The following is a 20,308-nucleotide window of genomic DNA, read 5'->3' on the forward strand; positions in this document are numbered from 1 at the left end:
AGAAACCTATATATACATCAATGTTTGGATTATTTGATAGCACCGGAAATTCTTTTAAAAAGAAGATAAATAAGTCCTTAGAGGCGCCTATTTAGACACAATTATGTTATTTAATCATGGTTGTGTAACAATTAACAATACTTTTAAAATCTATCTATATAGATATCTAGAATACTATTGAAATACTACTAGACCTTCTAGAGTCTAAATGTAGATAGGTAATAGGTAAAACGATGGATCCTGAAAATAACATGAAAGAAATTGTGTCACATATGCAAAAAAGCCTTGAGTGTTCCATTTGGTAAGTCACTGCATTGGTACTGTCACTACTGTGACTAACACTACTAACAGTAACACTAAGTCTAAGTCGACTGTCAGTAAGTGTTGAATGAATTGTCTCAAATCAATTGAACTTTTGTTACTAGGTCTACTCAGACTACTGTAATCTACGTGATCTAGAAATTGAATCTACATGAGATGATGATCTAGAATCTAGGTATCTTGTCTTGTGACCTTGTCCATTCACCCATTCATGTGCGCCCTAGGCGCCCTAGTCAATACAGCATTTCAGATGTCAATGTGATTTTTTTTCCTGTAGGCAGTGAAGAAACATTTTCCTCTCATATTAGCCATACTCATTGTTTCAGCTGAAGATTCAAGATTTGTGAAGATGCACTGCCACTAGTCAAGATCTACTCATTTAGTCTAGTATAGACTGTATAGTAGTATATAATTATAATTAATAATATTCTATAGCCTATATAGATAGCTCTACCAACAGACTAGTCTATGCTTTAGAGCAGCGGTTCTCAACCTTTAAGCTTGGCGCCCCCTTTTTACAATTCCTACTATGCCGCGACCCCCCCCCCCCCCCACACACACACACAGCAATAGAAGAATAGATAAAAACAATCCATATTGTCGATGGTCTTAGGCGACCCCTGGCATATCATCAATCGACCCCCAAAGGGGTTGCGATCCACAGGTTGAGAACCCCTGCTTTAGAGTATAGATAGAGCATTTTGATACTTAAGCCACTTAAGGACAACTCCACTTTTACCAGTCTAACATGTACACCACTCCCTCACCATTGGAAATTGGTGTAACAGTAAGAGTGACTTAAACTGCAGACCAGTAAAGTAGTATAGGCCTACTGATTTTAAGGATGTAGATCTAGTGAAGATAGTTCACATATGAGTGTTTCTCCAGTACTGGTGCCAAAAAGTGTCACATTATGCTAAAAATTAAAGTTGAAGTTTTTGGTTTCATTTCAACTGTATTCACTTCTTCAACCAGTTCACTTTAAGAATTTATCAATAGAAAATGAATTGCAAGATGTAGATTTTGACAGCAGTGTCTATTCAAGGGGTACCCCCTTTTGCGTCACAGGTGCATCACCGGGACACCACTTGATAATTTAACAACGACCAATTGATAAATTCATTGTATTTTAGCATAATATAACTGTCTTTATTGATATTAGTCTTTAGATACTGAAATTTATGCTTTTGCATAGAAAAAGTGGATTTGAGCTCAATTCAAAATTTGGGACACCGTAGCACCTGTGACACTACAAGTTAAAGTTTTTTTAAAAGATATTCTGTGAGAATATAGAAATTATTTTATTTTTGCACTAAAGTGATCCATTAGACTTGTTATTAAGTTCACTATTCTAGTCATATAGTACCCATTTGTAAAAATGCTGCTTTAATTTCACAAAATGTCGCGGGTGCTTCATGGGACACCATTTTTTAAAATAATGTTTATAAGTTTATATTTTTGTCTTATCTGTGCACAAGTGAATGATCATTATTATTTTTAATTATTGACAAATATATATTTTATATCTTTTGTTAGTTTTAACACACAGAAAAAGGTTTGAAAAAAAAAAGAAAGAAAAGAAAACACATAAAACTGTACACAAATTTTATTTGACAAATTCAGAAATCAAAACATTCCACTCTCAAACTATTGCCTTGGTATCAACATCACTTCAGTAACAATCCTGTCTGCATACACTAACTGTATGTCCTATATTTCTTTAATTTCTGTGCCTTTTTAAAAAATTATTTCTGCGCTGATCATCCAGGACTTCTATCACAACTCCTGTTAGAAAAAATTACCAGCAATGTTGAAAAGTTAATACTTCAATCTAAAACATACTTTGAACTTGTTTATTGAAATTAAAAGGTACACAGTGCAAAAAATTATACCTGGATAGAATATTTCCCCATACTTGACAATCACACAGCTATTTACAATGTACTTTTGATGAGTGAAGAAAATTGTTTGGGCCTGAAAAAACAACAACATGGGGCTGAAATACTTAATTTCTAAAATGAGTCTAAAATTATTTAGCAAGGTATATTATTAAAAAACAACTTATACAATACAGGTAACATAAGATTCAATGAAAATGTTTAAAATGTTTATATGTAAAAGCTCTTTACCTTTGAATTTGAGCATATGGGACTGACATCCAAAGAGTCTTCAAGATTTGACTGAGATTGCACTACTGAAGAAAAAGAAACAATTTCATTTAGAAATCAATTACGTAATTTTAAAATGAATAATGTTTTTTTCTCAGATAATTGTAAAGTGCTATTTAAAAATAAATAAATACAAGTACTTACCATTTTGTTTCTGAAGTTTGAACACCTTCCAAGAGCCACATATTTCATCATGCAGGCACTGACTGCCATATGAATTTCTGTATGGATAGCAGAAACAGCTTCTATTTCTGTAAGCAATAGTGTTAGGTGTAATACCTCTCACTAGGTCATTAAAAGATCCTTCTTTATTTACTGGTCGCCACTTTGATACCTTTTGCAGTGTACCATCACTCTGAACATACTCATCCGTCATCTTTGACCACATACTATACTCCACTCTGCTAATTCATCTGTGCAATTTTTTAAAGGCTCAATACTTGTTAATTAAATCCACACCACAGTTGCTACATGATCTTTCAATGCACTGCAGCTTATGAAAACAATTGGCATTAGTTCTTGGGCATAGAGTTAAGTCAAGTGATGAAGCTGGATTTATTAATGTCAGCTCTCTGTGTCCTTTTTTGATCAGAAATTTATTAATGCCCTCTATATAAAGAAAAATCTTCAAACACAACTCACATAAGCAAGACTGCATCTTATGTAAAGTAGCTTTTGCATGAAACGTTTTCCTGTTTGAGCACTAACAGATGATTGAGAGGGATCAGTTCCCTCTACTGTAAAAAATGAATATTGTTTCCAAGGCATTTTGTGCAATGCAATCACGTCATTTTTTTTCTTGCAATTTGTTCTGATTTGCACTTGGACATAAAACTTCTTGACCAAATGTTAGAAATGAGTAGCACAACCTCTGAGTTTGTTGTACTTACTAAGGATACTGCAGAGTACTTGTCTATGAGCACTAGACATCTGACTTTTTTTTTTGCTGGTGGAGTGTAGTTAGGTTTTGATACTTTCTTTAATGTTGTTTAGAAGGATGAGCTTTCTTCTCTCAGGTAGGCGCAGAAAGCGTATGTCATGGACAGCTTTTACTTTTTCTTGGGGAGCATATTTGTGTGAGACCATCAAAAACTGCAGCATATTTCTTGGGTGACCTAGGCAATTTCATCAAAGCCCTTGAAACAGCCATTCTTTTTGCCACTGGAGTCTGGAATCCAGTACCTAGTGATTCACCAACCTCTGCTGAGATGACATTAAGTGGACTATTAGCTTGCTGTTTTCTTTCTTTGCGTTTTCTGTTTATCCAAGCTTTTTCATGTGGGCTTAACTAGGCCCTGTATGCAGCTTTTCTCAACCTTTCCTTTTCTCTCTGCTCTAAAACAGCAACACGTGTTAGAGACTCAGGCTTTGATGCTTGTAAATTTAGAGTCTTTCTTGGCTTGTAGACGCCTTGAAACTCTAACAGATACTCCATTACTGAAATCTGTAATTTATAAAAAATGTATAAGTATCTAAATAAATAGATCTATTATATATAATATAGGCCTACTAATAAATTTCATAAACATATAATATATTATATATTGGTGCATTATTTAAATCTAGTCTAGTAATGCCCATAATTGCTTGATAGGGATAGACTCAATCAATAGTATAGGACTAGTACTGTTAATTATATTAACTTAAGTTATAATCATTCAGTGGTAGACTGAAAGAACTGAATATAATATAATTGAATATACTGTATAAACAATACAATGGAAATTAAGTGCAGGTTAAACCAAACTTTGTTTTAGATACTATCTACATTTTAATATAGAATAGGTCTATAATATAGATCTAGTCTCTAGATATTTTTCTAGATACTGGTCAATTTAAAGAAAAATATATTATTAAATCTAAAATTAGATTCTAAATCTAGTCATAAATGATCTAGTCTAGAGTCACTAGTCTAGATTCATAAAAGATCTAATGATTTCTAATCTAATAATCTAGTTTAGATCTAAATCTAGATAGTGAATTAGATCTAGACTGACTAGACTGTCACTAGACTATTCTACTCTACTCTAGGTCTAGATCAAGACTCAAGAGTAAATCTAGCTATAATATAATGAATTACATAATTAGATCTAGATCTAGAGTAAATCTAGATAATGAATTACATAATTAGATCTAGATCTAGAGTTAATCTAGAGTAAATCTAGATTTAGGTCTAGATTTCTAGATCTAGAGTTAAGCTCTTTAAAGTTTTAAAGACAAGTGTCCGAGATGCGCCTCAAACGAAAGATCTAATAGTTCTAAATCTTATTTACAGTAATAAGTAAATTTTAATTATTTAATATTTCTTAAACAGTACCGCTTTATTTCTTTTAGATGTAGCTAATATTATCTGACACTGTAAAATCTTTAACAAACTATCACTAAAATCTATTTGGACTTAACAGACGCAAACTAGGACACCATTTGTAAACAAACGGAGTAGTGTCCACTGAAACGCCCCAAACGATGTAAAGTAAAATTACAAAAAATATAAAATAAAAGATGTCAAAAAATGTTCATTTAAAATGATTAATTATGAAAATAGTTTATTACATATATTAAAATCATTTAATCTTAATTAAAACTTCCATGAATACAGAAAACGTAACAAATCCTGAACTCGCATTAGACGCTACATGTGACGCCATAATTTAAGCATGGAAAACACCAGCACGGGGTCCCAAGGAGCGCCTCAACGCCTAATCCAATTTACTTCTCAAAATAAAAACAAATTAATTATTTTAAATCGCTACACACGTCTACTATTACATCAACATAATTGTTTTAGAAATATAAACTTTTTGTTTAGTAACAGGCTTTAAAATTGATTAACTTTACGATTTAAGACTAAATTGTGTTCAAGACGCTTCACGTGACGTCATGATTGAATGGTTAAATTTAGTAACCTCGTAATAAAAAAAGCACTTCGATTTGGATATTGCAATCAAACTTATTTGTAATAAGCTTAAATTTCAGTAGAATAATGAAATATCTACGTACCTGATGGGTTGTTGATTCACAAAAGATCACAAAAAACAGATTAAATGAGGTTTTTGTGCAAGATTGCCGGCGATTGATCGTGTCGACGCTTGAGGCGCATCAATGGTTTATTGTGGGACACGCTATTGTTTACGTACTCCTGTTAATTACTACGCCAGTATTTCCAGCGGAAACGGCACTTCTTTTGTTCTACACAATACCTGTGATGCTCAAAAGAACTCTCATTCATAAAAAGTAGTGTTGTGGGAAAAATAATCCCATTCTTAACACACGCAGCACAGGCGCTTCATCTGGGACACCTCGACCTATTTTAAGCTCGTTATGCATGTTTAGAAAGCTTTTAACAAAAAAAATACTTTAAAAGAAATCTTTAATGCTTGTTGTAACAGAAATGCAATGTTGAGCATATTATTTATTTCTTGTTTACAATTCATAGAGGATTGTAATTCCGTATAAAGTGGGACACATCGCGATGCGCCTCAAACGCCTTTTTGTGGCCGTGTTTAATCAATATTTTAATAACCTTGAGAAAAACTAAATAATGACATTGAAATATGAGGATCTTGTTAACATATTCCAACAAAGATGGAAGTTTTATGCCCCTTGGTTTTAGTACGATATTAATTCAATCATACCATGGTGTTCCGTGTTACATCAAAAGCTGCCATTTTGGGTAGTAATTTCACACATTTTTTACAATTTCAATATTTCCCTAGCACCTTATGAGCTCAAAATATCAAAATTTATAGATTAACCATTTCTTAATGCAATGTAATGCAAATTGTCACATTTGAATAACAATCTTATGAAATACGGACTTTTTAGTGAACCAACACCTAGTTGTAACCAGTACTGGAGAAACACTCATATATATATGTATACTTATAAATATAGCTGTGAAAAGTCTGTAAATTTTACTGACTTGGATCTTGATCTACCTAGTGTCTATATCTACACTAACTAAATCTAGTAAAGACTACTAAAGATAGCCCATATAACCGTGAACTATTTTGTCTAAAATGCATTGTTACTAGCAATTATTTTATGATATTGATAAATATCACTTTTTTTTTACAGTCTGGATCTTTTGAACAATCCAGTCTCAACAAAATGTGATCACCAATTTTGCAGGTAACACCGAATTGTATGTTATGAATAGAAACATTATTTTAAAAAGTTTGTTCTGAGTTTCTTTTAATACAATTAAGGCTCAGGAGATTAAGCACAAGAGTTGAACAGTGAAAAACAGTGAACTGAAATGGAAAATGTTAAAACTGTTTACGTCTGTGTGAAAAAAACAACTTTGTAACAAATTCAGATTTTGCAGATATTGATCTAGTATTTGCAAACAGAAGGAAAATTTCAATTCAAAAAAATTTTATAAACTCCGCAGAAATAGTGTATCAAATATAACAATTTTAAAGACCTAGATAATAAATGAAAAGTTATTATGGACTTCCGAAAGTAAAACATTGGGTTTCGGAAAAGAATTTTTATAATGATTATAGACCAATATTATTGGTTCGACCAATATTAGAATACACATCCTCTGTTTGTGAAAACAGAAACTAGAACATTTGCAAAATAGAACTCTTTGGCTTATAGCAAATGAATACTCACATTTGACTAGAATAACACTATTAGTAAAGTCAATCTAAAGACACTCCAGTGCAGAAAATTAATAGGTAAAATATCAGCAGTATATAAAACAATGATTGATAATTAATGATATGTTTCTCTAGTTACAATACATCACTGAAGAGAGCAAGACATTATCAATAACTACATGTTTATGTATATCTCATATTATTTTTTATTGGTAGAGCTTTTTTTTTCTTCACATTTATTATTGTCAACTGATTTTTCTTCTAGTTTCTGTATCTACAAATTTCTGCAAAACAAGCGTTACGTCCCATGCCCTCTATGCAAAAAGCCCATAACTAAAAGGTAATTACATCTAATATATAAAAATGAAGATGACCTTAAAAGTTTAAGAAATATATTTTTTCCTAGATTGTATTGTTAACAAAATAATTCTAATTGTTTTCTTGATTCTGTAGAGGTCTTCAGGAAAGAACAGATCTAACTGGAGTCATTGCTCATGTAAAGAAACTCATCACTGCATTTGAAGCAGATACAGGAGAAAAAAGTAGGTTCAACTTTACATTCAACATTTCAAAGTCTGTTGTATAGTTTGATATAAAGTAGAAAAAAGGGAAGAATCCTTTTCAGACATTGCGATCTATAGGGCAGATGATGTAATGGTCATCTGTTTCTTTGGCTGATGGTTAAACGGATGTCATGTGGCCAGCATAACAATCATCCCCCTTTACTTTCCCTAACTATATGTCAGGTACCCAATAGAGTTTGTCGAATTCAGGGGCATCCTAAAAATTCAAAATGCCAGTGTTTGCTAAGATTGAAACCCAAGACCCCTTGGTTCAGAAATCAAGCACTTTAAAAATCCAGCAGCCATGCCCCTTTATAGTGTTAAATAAATGTTTAAAATTCTATTTACTTTCAATTTCAAAATGAACATGTTCTTGTTGCTTTTTAATAAAAAATCTTCAGCTTAATGAATCAGACCTGTATGTCTATACTCTAGACTTCCCCATATGTTTATTGGTGTGTATGTATGCATTGGTCTTCATTGTAAGACATCAATTAACACACAGTTAAAGGGAACTATAATTTATCTGGGCCAAAATGCTAGTTAAGGTCGTCTCTTAAAATCGCCTGAGTAAATAAAAACAAAGGGGGGGGGGATACATGTGTTTATTCATATTTCTAATTTCCAAAAAAAATACTGTTGTAAATCTAGGCAAGCAACTCAATGAAAGGGAATCAGGATGAAGATGATTATTAAAATCAATGGGAAAACATTGAGATGATTAGACATAGTAGTCTGCCTCTGCAACTCAGTTCTATTTCTTCTCAGCTTCGGGGGAAAACAGATATCCCAAGTTTTTACAACAGCACGTCTTGATACTGTTCTGAATAGTGCACACCATGTGTATTTGGATGTGCATAATAAAGTTACAACTATACTGTAAAGAATTGGTGTATATTTTTTGTTCCCATCTTGGATGAATTTAACTGCCTATAGTCAATTGAAGTGGTTTTTGTTTTTATTTTTTATTTTTTTTCCGAATGTCAGTAATCTGTGTTTTTAAATATTAGCAATTAATAGATTATAGGTGAATCTAGTTATTATCGTAAATTATTCATGTTTCTGACATTGCCTTTGAAAGTTTTGTTTATCTAAACATTTTTCATTGACTGGTTTTTATTTCTTCAGTTCTTTTTATTTAGACCTGTTTGATCTTTCTAACTATATTGTATTCCTATCATATGGCTGCCTGGTCGTGCGGTTTGCGCGCTGGACTATCGTTCAGACTTATCGATGGTCCAGGGTTCAAACCCTGCCCGCTCCCGTCCCCCGTCGTCCTGCGGGAGGTTTGGACTAGGAAGTAATTATCTTCAACTCTGAAGGAACATCTGAAATAAGTAAAACATTTTACAAACATATGGATCCATTATAAGATTGCATTAGAGCAAAAAGCTGTGGAGACAGCCTAAAACATGTTATATTGTTGTTTTTTTTTCTTTATAATTTGTTATAATCACCATAATTATTTTGAATTCCTTTTTTTTATATAAAGTCCAACCTGGTGTGTCACCAACTCCTTTAAAAGATTTAAAAGCAAGTACAAAAGATAACAATGATCAAGTAAGTCTTCAACTCCACTTTACTTTAAATTTTCTGGATTGTAAGTTATAATTAGTAAAATATCTTTTTAGCTCTGGTTAGTTCTAGATAAATCAAGACTTTCCCAAATTGTTCATTTCTGGATCAATTACAGATTTTACCATCATGATTAAAAATCATTGTTTTGTAGTTAATCTGAAAAATTATTAAAACTTTTTTTTTTTGAGATCCTACATAGAAATAATAAAAGGAATTTTGATCAAAGCATAAAGAAGAGTGTGGTACTATACATGGTGAAAGAGTCCTGCTAAAATGTTTGTCACACTTGATGCAGACAAACATTTGCGTGCTGGGAAGATGTGTTCTCCTTAAGTTTTCCTATTACTTATTGCATATATGTCTATTTTCTTTGGTTCTCTACTGCGGAATGTGCTGTGTAGTGGCTTAGCCATCAGACTGGAAGGGGGGGGGGGAGGCTTTAGTTTGAATCCTGATAGAGACACAGATTTTCAATACGAGATTCATCAGGCAGCAATAAAACATTCTCCCAGATGCTACTTCTCTCATGCTTCAAAGGGATAAAACCAGATAGCAAAGAGCAGGCTAAGGAAAATAATAATAATGTGCCATGGTTTTTATAAGACCTCTCCTGATGGCCTTTTAGCATTTCTTTTGGATGTCTTTGTTTTGCTGGTATATCTTTGACTTCATTATATCGTTAATTGTTTACTGATCAAAGCTTGTAATCTTAATGACCATGCACAAAATATTGTACAACAATTAAACCAAGCATGTGTTTTACACTAGTTACAAAACATTGGCATGAACTGCTTTTGATGTTTGATTTATATATTCAATACTTTAAACTTAAAACATACATTTGTTTATCAAAACAATATTTATTTTTGACACAGCTAAAATAGTCTTTGTAAAATATAACGCTAATATTTTGTTTGTGATTGGCAGAACAAGGAAAGTGCATCTGCAGATTTATCCAATGAAAATAATTGCTCAAAGGTCATTACAAATGTTGAGTGTGTGCAGCATAAAAGAATCAGTCGTTCTAGAGCCAAATGCAGAGTAACCAAGAGACCAGTCTCCCCCCAAGTCCTATTGGTTGATGTTGTGCTGGCTTCTGATGAGAGATTAGGGAATTCTGAACCAAAGAATATAACATCAAATGTACAGCATGGACAAGAAGAACAAAGTGTTGGCAATTTATTGCAATATCTTGAAAATGGAGCATGTGGAGAAAAAGTGATGTCAACACGTGCTGCCGCCAAAAAACATAATTCAAGAAACTCGCCAACTGTGGATGAAAGTGTAATTGAGAAAAATGCAAGTGTTAATGACAAAAAAATTAAACATAAACAGAAAGAAAGTGATATACTTTTTATTGAGAAGTCTAATTTCTTATCAAAAGATAACAATGGTTTCCAAGAAACACTTCAAGGTGAAAAATCTGCATTAAAAAATGGTACATTTGACAGCACCAATAAAATAAGCACTAGAAGTTCAACAAGAAATGCTCCCCCAAAAAATGGTAATGTTTCATTGGCGACAAAGAAAGAAGAAAGTGAAGCTGGGGAGGTGCTTTGTAGCTCATCATCTTCTGCTGCAAGTCAGTCCTCGACTCAGCTGTTGATGAAGCCTATACCTGTGGTTTCTAGAACTTACTCAAAAGGGATGCAAAATTTGTTCCAGTCTGAAGGAAGTGTCCGAAATTGGGTGGAAACATTGCCGAAAATTGACTCCAAAGACTTGAATGTTGAAAAAGAAATCAAACTTCTTACCACCAAAGATAAAATCAATTTGAAGAAGAGTGGTAATATTAAACTATTTAACAACAATATTAATAGTCTTTCTAAAACTTGTGATGATAACAATTTTGTGATGGAGAACAAAATGGAAGGAACAAATGTTTTAGAGCCTCAGGTAACCCCTAGACCAAGAAGAAGCATATTCAAATGTCACTCGAATGACAAAGTTTTGAATAAAAATATTGAAAGTAAGGATCCTTTTGAGTTCACAAGTAGCCAGACACTAGATAAAGATAGTTGTCAAACTACTAGGAAAAGAAAAATTAATAAGTGTGATGCAAAAACTAAAAAGGTTGAAAAACTAGTTCCTCTTCATTTGATTTCAGCACCAATCTCTAAATCGCTGTGTGATCAAGCAACATGCCAAGTTGGATCTCAAGAAACCAAAACAGTTCATGAGCAAAAATCATCCATTCAAAAAGAGGCAGAAGTGACACTGACTTTAAAAACAGGAGACATTGCAACTGATATATCTGGCATAAGGAATGCACAGACCATATGTCATAGCTCTGCAGATGCTGTTCAAAATCAACACATACACAATGAGCCTATACGTGAAGATGAATGCACTGATTTAAACGTGATACTTGCAACCAATAAACATAATATCAGTGAACCAGCACTGGATGACAAACATACTAATTCTAACATAATGCCTTTATCTAACAGCACTGGTGAACAAAGTGTGCAAGTAAACATTGCAACTATCAGAAAAATCAGAACTGCTAAGAAGAGAGTGCAGCTGCAAAAAAAGAGAAAAGTCATTGAGAAAGAAGATAATGTTTTATCTCAGAAGTCTGGCAGTGAAATGGAGAAACTTATAAATAAAATCAGCCAGGCTGAAGACCATGAGCTTTTGTTTAGTACCCAAGATGTCCACAAGAAAATGGAAGAAAGTAATTGCACTTACCAGTCTGAAATAAATGACTTGAAGAATGCAGAGAGCAAATCTTTGATTTGTGATGGTGATTTTTCAGAATCATACAACACTGACACTATTAGTGATAGTTTAACAGTTCCAGTCTTTGTAGGTCAACAAAAATATGGCAAAATTCCCACAGTTTGTGATTCTGACAATGTATCAAACTTAGAAAAGATATGTGAAACACAATGTTCTGTTAACTCAATCAATCAATCAACAGCAACCAGAGAAATTCAAAATAAGGTACATGTAGAACATGGTACTCTTAATAAAAAAATTAAAAAATCTAGTTTTTCACAAATAAATCATTTACCTGCTTCAGAAAACTCTCAAATAATTAGTTTGTCAAAAAATGCTATATCAACCAAAAATTTACCAGAGAAACCAAAGACAACAGTAGCCAAGAATTTATTACAGAATTCTAAGACATCATCATCTGAAAGTTTACAAGAAAATGTAATGGTATCATCAGTTAAAGCTTTAGATGAAAATTTATTGGAAAATTTAAAGAACCCACTAGATGAAACTTTGTCAAAGGTAACACAGACTCCAGAACCAAAAACTTTGTCAGTGAGTTTAAGTAAACCACAAACGGGCAACATTTCTACAAAAAATTCAGATACGCTCCAAATCAAAACTATGCTACCGAACCTTCCAGTAAACAGAGATGTAACTGATTCCCCCAAAACTCCACAAAATAAATTATTGTCACAGAACTTATGGACATCACCAGGAAAACAAAAGTTGTTTGACTCCGATACTCCTCAGTCGAAGCATATTAACAGAAGATCTCTGAGCTTGAAGTTCCCCATTCCTAATGTGAAAGAAATGATCCAGGTTTCTCCAGGACCCAAAGGATTTGTTCCTGTACACCACAGTTTAACTGCCTCTGTGATTAGCAGCTCTGATGACCTTGGTGTACTAGATGACGATCATGAGTCAACAATTTCAAGTCATAAAATAAATGTTTCAGTAGTGGATAATGTTATTTCCAAGAGCAATGTTGATGCCCAAGACAATGCAATGAATGTAGAGGACCTAAACCATGACAGTGTGAATTCTGCAAGTAAGAAAAAAAAATCTAACTTTCTTTTGCCAGAGTATTCCCCAACTGCAAATGATGTGGTTGAAAGCATCCCTGTTGTTCTTGTCACAGACACACTGATGGACATTAGCCCCACAAAAGTTGCTGGTCAGACTCAATTGACCACTGTTATACATGACACTTTAGACAATGATCACATAACAAATTTAAATGATGGCCAAGTAACAGCTAATACTGAGCAATGGTCACTTATGGCAGATAAAGAAACTGCAGCCACTCATATACTCCAGTCAGTAGACTCTGATGTTGTTGGTCAAAATCATTTGGGTGTTAACTTTATTCCTGGGGAAACAGAATGTATTGCCATTACTGATAAACCTTATCAGTCTACTGTAAATGAAATTTATAGAGATTCCTTATCATCAACACTTTGTCAAGAAAAGGAATTTAGTGCTTCAATTTCAAGAACAGAAGCATATTCACAGAATAAAGAAACTGTTGATGTTGCAAAAGCTATGGACCATTCCCCTAATGTCTACGATGACGTTTCAAGAGGGGATAAATTGTTATCTGAAACCCCTCAAGAAACTCCTTCAACAATAAGCCAGTCAATTTTACATGTGAACCTGAATCCAATAAGAGGGACAATTGATAATACTGTTCCATTTCTTGAAAGTGAAAGCAACAGTGCTGGTAAACAATTATTTTCTAACCAAAGAAATGATTTTAATGATTGCATTAGTGAAACTGAGCCTTTCACTCAAGTTTCGCTAAGTAAATGTCAGAAACACTTGTCACCTGATGTAATTAACCATGACAGGAAGCACACATTTTATTCTGAAAAACATTCTCAATACAAGTCTGTGAACAGAACTGCTCAACTGTCTAAGACACCCTTAGATTTATCAGTGAACAGTGCACCTGGTAGATTTGACTTGACTGACAATAAAGATGAGAACAACATGCTACTGGTGCGGAGGTCAAAGCGAAGATGCTTATCACTGGACAATACACCTCTGAAACCTATTGTTTTTGTTGACAAGCAAAAAGTAGATGAAGCTGAAGAGCTTATTGGTGAAACTGAAGCTGTGGAAGCTCTGGTGAACTGCACTGAAGGAGAGAAGCCTGTTGGTTCATCTCCAGAAACAGCAGTAAGCATGGGTTCATTGTTAGAAGATATCGAAGTTGATCTTCCAATAGCACACCATGAACCTCAATCTGAAAACGTAGAAAGCTCTGTAAAGCCAGCAGAAACTTGTTTACTTTCTGTTAAGCCCAATAGTTTTAACATTGCAACGTCATCAAAACTTCAAAAAGATTCTAGTTTATCAATGGAGCAGTGCTCAGTCATATCATCCACTGAGAACTATCAAAAAGATTTTGATGTTTGTTCAGTAAGCAGTGATAGCAAACAAAAAAACACAAAAACAAGACGAGGGTTAGCGTCAAAGAATATACTTTCCAAACTGAGAAACTTGCCCAAACATAAAAGCTGTCCCAGTCCATCAAAAAAAGAAATCCTTGCTACAGAAATATCCACAAACGAAAAGGTCGGGGTAAAAAGTAGAACAGACAGAGACCTTGTCGTAAGTGACAGTGACACTGAGCAGCCAGAGCAATGTGAAGAAGAGAATAAGAATAAATTTATTAATAGAAATAGAGATGTGACATTGGTGACATTAAGCTCCCCTGAACTTATCAGCTCTGGCAGCAATGGCAAACATTTGGTTTGTTCCAGGAACAGGAAGTTGTCATCAAGTGCAGAGAACTCTGAAAATGTGTTGAAAAAACAGCTGGCAAGAGAACTCTTTGGGGATGACATAATAAATAGTGGGGAAATAACAATAGGCCAGGCAGCAAGTCATGGTGAGACATTTTCAGAAAAGAAAGTCACACTTGTGGTTGATTCCAGTGATGAGGTTGAGATATCATTTGACTTAGGAATTAATTATGATACTAAACAAAATCATTCAGCTCAGGAACAGGGCATGCTGGTTAAAAATGCTTCATTTAACTCATCTGGCAGTGTCCAGTGCTTAAATGAGTTGCAAAAAGTTGATGCGGGTTGTGAACATAAAAACAGTCTGTCTTGTTCTCCTTTGACTAGCTCTCCATTACATGGAGATGCTAATAATAGCCAGGATAATTTAAAGAAGGTAAGCCTACAGTCCTTTCATGAGCTAAATATTACTCTAATTTTTTAGATTTTTACCTTATTTTACTGTACAACCAATGCAATCTACTAACTTTCTTTTTTTAAATAATTAAGATTTGGTAAAAGAAATGTAACAATAGTAAGCAATTTTCTTTCAGTCTGCGATTTTGGTTGACAGTGAAGATGATGATGACTGTGTCAGAGTCATAAAAAAATCCAAGAAACCAATGATTGCTAGTGATAGTGATTCATCCGATCATGAAGGTAAACTGTATGTTTTATCAGAGTCACAACTTAACTGCATTGTTAAGACAATGTTAATGTGTGTTTATGATTAAGGTGTTTTAAAATTTATCTTTTGAATATAGATAAACTTTTAAAAACATGTTTTAATTGTATTCTATATTTGACTAACTTTGATCACATGCAGCTAATGGCATGACTTCCAGTTTTTTGTCAACTCAAAGTGAAACACTAACAACACAGGTAAAAGAAAACCTTTTCCCTCCTTTTTTTTTAAGAAAGAAATTTTTTCCCTTCCATTTGATATAATAGCAAAAAAAAAACACAAAAAAAAACCCCGGCAAATCAGATAACATCATGAAAAGTTCTTTCTTTCTATAACAGCAACGAATAGCTTTGGAAGGAGACTTGGAAAAGCTTCATCAGGAGATTGCCAAGTATGAAGCAGAGCTCAATAAACAGTCTTCAGCATGTTTGTCACAAGAAAAAAATAGAAATAAAGAACAAAATTCAAGTAAAAATTTGATTCCTATGATTATTGGACACTATCATATCTCTGTTTATGTTTTGTGTTTAAAATGTCACCTTTTTTTTTTTCAATCAAATAATTATTGTAATTTAAAGAATCATTTGAAAACATTAGAATTTTCTTACACATTTTCTTTTATTTGGTTTTGCCCAGATGACAGTAAAGAAATGTTCTCGGCTACAGTGATTGATGACAGTCCAGTTGCTTCTGAGGCTGAAGATAAAGGGAAGAAACCTGTTCCTTGTGATGTGGTAGATAGTGAGATGGGTGAAGAAGACAGCAATGATCTCTTCCTCAGCCCTGAGCTGTCACCAACACACAAGAAAGACTTCCCACTTACTTCTGGTGTGAAAAAAACATGTCTGTCACAAGTCAAAGACCATTTTCTGAAACAGTTTCAGTCTCCAGGGGGGAGTGTTCGCACAAAGAAATGTCTGGACTTTGTGAAGTCTGACATGGTCAAAGAATCAGACCTATCCAACAAGTCTAAAAGCTCAAAGAGTACTTTAATGAAGTATCAGCCAGAGACAAGAAAAAGTGACTCTGCCAATAAAAACCTGCCCACTAGTCCAGTGCTAGCAACTCAGAAAAAAAATCTTTCTGCTGAAACTAAGAAGAAGGAAATAAAACCCCCCACTAAAATACAGAAAAGGACATTTTATTTGATGGCTTCTGGGCTTAATCGGGAGGATCATGTAAGTTTGATGAGACTGCTCGTTTTTCACATTCTAAAATATATTATAACTATGCTAATGATTATTTTGTAAAAAAGTGTTGACCAAAGTATAAAGTGGAAACGTAGATTTGTATTCAGAAATTGAAGATATTCCTTAGTCTCACCTGCAATTACACCAATAGGGAGTTTGCTACATTTTGGCACTGTTAAAGTACTGATGCCAGGTCAGAAAACACAAATTGTATTGTAATAAATGAAAAAATAATAATTTAGTCTATCACTTTTTAATTTCTTTGTTTTTCTTTCCTTTTTAGCTTCTGCTTGTAAAATTTTGTGAGATGTTTGGAGCAGTGCTGCATCCCAAGTACACTCAAGAAGTTAGTCATGTCATAATGAAGCCAGGTAACAGTCAGTGTTGTGTCTGTTGAGTTTATTTCTAAATATGATATCATATTAATGAAATGAATGAGAAATATTATGTGTCTCTCTATATAGCTGCTGGTTTTGAATTGGTGTGTGACAGGACTTTGAAATACTTCCAAGCTGTAGCCCACAAATGTTGGGTTCTGTCTTTGGCCTGGATAGTCAAGTCACTAGAAGCCAAAGAGCTGTTGTCTGAGGTAAGATACTTTCAGGATGTGAGGGATAGAGGAAATATAGTTTGCTTGATGTTTGCTTATTCTCTGAGCTATTTTTCAAGCAATTTTATTAGCCTCTAATTGTGTAATAATGTAAATTTAAGTTTATTTTCTTGTTTTGTTTGTGAAAAATATATAACAGCTGCTGATTACATACTTGCAAAACTATATATATGAACTACAAGTAAAAAATGTGTACACATTATTTCTCCCACGCCCTATCTTGGATCAAGCTGAAATTTTTTAGTTATTTCCTTTTCCTGACAACACAAGAATCAATAAAAAAAAAAAATAACCAATTAGTTAATTAACTATTGGTAATTAATTATTTTGTTTGGTATCTCAAACATGGGAAAGAATTTGTACTTGATTGAAGTGGTGGTACAAGCTGAATTAGTTCTCTTTATAGGTCGTTGTCTGAGTCTTAGGAACACAACATGAAAAAAATAGGATGAGACAATAGAAACAACAGATAACTATACAATCTTCCATGTCCATAAGCTCTCCTCTAGCAGAGTGGTTATTGTGTTGTCTTGAGAAGCTTGAGCCATGATTTCAAATTCAGGCTGTTCCCCATTTTAAAAAATTATTTTTATAAATGCTTTTTTATTGTTAGTGTAGATCTATTACAAATTTAATTACATGACTAATTGATACAACTTTTTTTTTTTAAGTATTTTTTTTAAATTTTCTTGTTTTATTTATTCCTTTTTCTGCTGTCTGGGAAGGCTGTGTCCCTGAGGTAGGGTCATCGCTCACTATGCTATCCATCTTGAACTGTTCTCAATCAATCAGTTCACTCTATAATGTTATCTGCCCACTATCTTTTTTTTTTTTTTGTTCTCCATACCACCTGTTATTGTACTTTGTAGAATTTACTTTGTATAGCAGTCTGATCTTATCATTTTACCATCCCAAAAAGCCATTTTTAGCTAATGAATATGGTGATGCAGTGTACTAGATGAAGTCAAGGGGACTGGAAAGAGCTGGGAAGCCATTAATAAACTAGCAAGAGACCAAGGCATGTTTTTACTGAGGCCCTATGTTCCATGAGGAATGCAAAGGAAAGATGATAATGCTTACTAATGCTTCAAACCTGTATATCTTAACTAATCACACATGTAGGATTTTTTGTTGAAGTTATGACCCTTCCACAGACACAAATCTTCCAGAGAGAGAAATTAAGAGGAAAAAATATCAATTTAAAAACTTGTTCATAAGCTTTTGCAGCACAGTCATGCAACCTTGCCATACCCTGATCCCAAACTGTATTGCCACCTGTTGTTTCCTCTAACACATCATGTTCGTGGAGTATATTTATTCTCATAAAACTAAATGGCATTTGTTTTTGTTTTTTTCAGGTAGAGTTTGAAATAGAAGGAGATACATCTTGTGGAGAGAAACTCAATGGAGCCAAGCGTGCAAGGATGTCCAAGAACTTGCTGTTTAACAATTTTTGTTTTGCCTGCATTGGGAATAGTGATGAAATGTCTAAAGGTTTATGATCTTAAATCATTTTTTTTAAGTAGATACCCATGGGAAAATAGGGATTTTGGGCTGTTTCTCCTAAATGTGCTGGTGTAATACACCCCATCACCTTCATTATGCTTGAATGTTTTTCTGAATATATACTCTTTTATTTTCAAATTAAGTGTAGTTCAACTCAAGTTCAAATTAAGTATGCTAATGTTTTACACATTCATTTAAAGCATTTTAATGCTAGTTGCAAAATAGCTGTTTCAGTAGTATTGCCACTTGAGACAAATGGAAACCAAATAGCTATCAAAGATTTTGATTTTTCTCAAGCAATCTGCCTATGGTAATAATCATCAAGTATTGGTTTATTCTAGGTTTCATGTGAATGCAATTTAGGTGTGAGTTTCTGTTACAATAGTGAAGAGTTTCTGTTAGCATAGTGAGGGAATGATAACCAGAATAACGATTTTTTTTTTTTAACATAATTTTTTAATGTTTGGGTACTTCAAATTAAACATTTTGTCTAGCGAAACATCAAACTTTTCTGCCTCGATAGAGAACATTGGACAGATGAGTTAACTTGAGCCTATTTTGTTTTAATTGTCTTTTTTGTTTGTTTTGTAGTCGATGAAAGCCTTATGGCTCAAAATGTCCTTTGTTTTCTTGGTCAAACAGGGTTACCTATATGCATGTTTATTGTAGTTTTTTTTATTACTTACTACTACTGATGACATTATTGAAACAGGTGACTTGTGTGATATACTGCAAGCTTGTGGAGCCCTAATTGTAGATGACCCAATAGCACTTGCTGCACAGCCAACAAAATACAAATTGATCATCAGATGCTCTGATGGTGACAATGTTCCTACTCCAGTGGAACTGGACATGTTCAATGGTAAATTAGTTTGATTCTTATGTCAATTTGGAGAAATGGTTGTGATTCTAGATAGTAAAATAGATAGGCTAATTTTTTAGATAAACTAAAATATGCTAAAAAAAAAAAAATATGCTTAGCTTTAAACTGAATTTTGAAAATTAAAAATGGTAGGGTGAGAACATGACCTGTTCCTGTGTACCAGCATGTTGAGAAATTCCTGATATTATAAATTTGTAGAAACAAAGAGCTGTAGTGCCAAAGTAGATGCCTAGTTTTATTGTCTTACAGTTTTCTATAACCAAATAAAAAATGTGTTTTTGTTTTTTCAAATATCTCTAGCCTATATTTTCTTTCTGGTAAAGTGCATGTTCTACTTGCAGGATTATATAAGCATATGAGACTTGTTACAGTCATGAGAGAATGGGTTTTGGACAGTCTGGGATCTTACAAGATCATTCCATTGGCTGATTATGTTCTCAATACTGCAGACCAAGTACAAGTGCCATTTTAATAATCCCAACATTTTTGTAAAACTTCACTAGTTGTTTTATGGATATCTTGATATTATTGCTGTACATTTGCAACTGGTAATGATTATTATAACTTAACAATACTACCATAGTGAGGTAGAAATGATTTTTGTTTTCACTGAATTTTATTAATTTACTTTTTCATTATACAAATTAAACTTGTGATACTAATGTTAAATTAAACATTTTCATCAAAGTG

At 33.4% G+C, this 20,308-nt stretch overlaps 2 protein-coding genes across 6 annotated transcripts; one reads left to right on the forward strand and one right to left on the reverse strand.

The window, feature by feature from the left end:
• The first annotated feature begins 99 nt into the window (after positions 1 to 99).
• On the forward strand, positions 100 to 20,294 carry LOC106078166 (breast cancer type 1 susceptibility protein homolog). 2 transcript variants are annotated; one of them, XM_056016787.1, is made up of 15 exons: positions 100 to 301; positions 6,567 to 6,620; positions 7,362 to 7,436; positions 7,550 to 7,638; positions 9,152 to 9,219; positions 10,165 to 15,141; positions 15,299 to 15,404; positions 15,571 to 15,626; positions 15,768 to 15,897; positions 16,066 to 16,607; positions 16,903 to 16,990; positions 17,084 to 17,208; positions 18,588 to 18,723; positions 19,448 to 19,597; positions 19,960 to 20,294. In XM_056016787.1, exons 1-15 carry the CDS (start codon positions 234 to 236, stop codon positions 20,088 to 20,090), a joined length of 6,795 nt encoding a protein of 2,264 aa, XP_055872762.1. In that variant the 5' UTR covers positions 100 to 233; the 3' UTR covers positions 20,091 to 20,294. The 2 variants fall into 2 exon arrangements, with proteins under 2 accessions (XP_055872762.1, XP_055872754.1); XM_056016779.1 differs by lacking the exon at positions 100 to 301 and adding an exon at positions 6,031 to 6,162.
• LOC129923906 (uncharacterized) lies at positions 1,913 to 5,980 on the reverse strand. 4 transcript variants are annotated; one of them, XR_008775861.1, is made up of 5 exons: positions 5,490 to 5,980; positions 2,634 to 3,933; positions 2,451 to 2,515; positions 2,214 to 2,295; positions 1,913 to 2,106 (listed from the first exon to the last, which is right to left on the reverse strand). XR_008775861.1 is itself a non-coding variant. In XM_056016957.1 (4 exons), exons 1-4 carry the CDS (start codon positions 2,875 to 2,877, stop codon positions 2,042 to 2,044), a joined length of 456 nt encoding a protein of 151 aa, XP_055872932.1. In that variant the 5' UTR covers positions 2,878 to 3,951; the 3' UTR covers positions 1,913 to 2,041. The 4 variants fall into 4 exon arrangements, 2 of the variants coding, with proteins under 2 accessions (XP_055872932.1, XP_055872923.1); XR_008775862.1 differs by lacking the exon at positions 5,490 to 5,980 and adding an exon at positions 5,043 to 5,057; XM_056016957.1 differs by lacking the exon at positions 5,490 to 5,980 and having other exon boundaries at positions 2,634 to 3,951.
• Positions 20,295 to 20,308: the final 14 nt, after the last annotated feature.

This window comes from Biomphalaria glabrata, chromosome 1, assembly GCF_947242115.1.
Source record: "Biomphalaria glabrata chromosome 1, xgBioGlab47.1, whole genome shotgun sequence".
NCBI lineage: Eukaryota > Metazoa > Mollusca > Gastropoda > Planorbidae > Biomphalaria > Biomphalaria glabrata.

What these genes read in the sequence shown, in the direction of transcription:
- LOC129923906 (XM_056016948.1), bottom strand. Translation starts at nt 2,877, where the DNA reads ATGTGGTCAAAGATGACGGATGAGTATGTTCAGAGTGATGGTACACTG. An exon ending in CAAACTTCAGAAACAAAATG is followed by an intron (nt 2,516 to 2,633) that starts GTAAGTACTTGT and finishes CTTTTTCTTCAG; the next exon opens with TAGTGCAATCTCAGTCAAAT. An exon ending in CCATATGCTCAAATTCAAAG is followed by an intron (nt 2,296 to 2,450) that starts GTAAAGAGCTTT and finishes TTGTTTTTTCAG; the next exon opens with GCCCAAACAATTTTCTTCAC.
- LOC106078166 (XM_056016779.1), top strand. Translation starts at nt 6,044, where the DNA reads ATGAGGATCTTGTTAACATATTCCAACAAAGATGGAAGTTTTATGCCC. An exon ending in CAAAAGATAACAATGATCAA is followed by an intron (nt 9,220 to 10,164) that starts GTAAGTCTTCAA and finishes TGTGATTGGCAG; the next exon opens with AACAAGGAAAGTGCATCTGC. An exon ending in AAATAAAGAACAAAATTCAA is followed by an intron (nt 15,898 to 16,065) that starts GTAAAAATTTGA and finishes GGTTTTGCCCAG; the next exon opens with ATGACAGTAAAGAAATGTTC.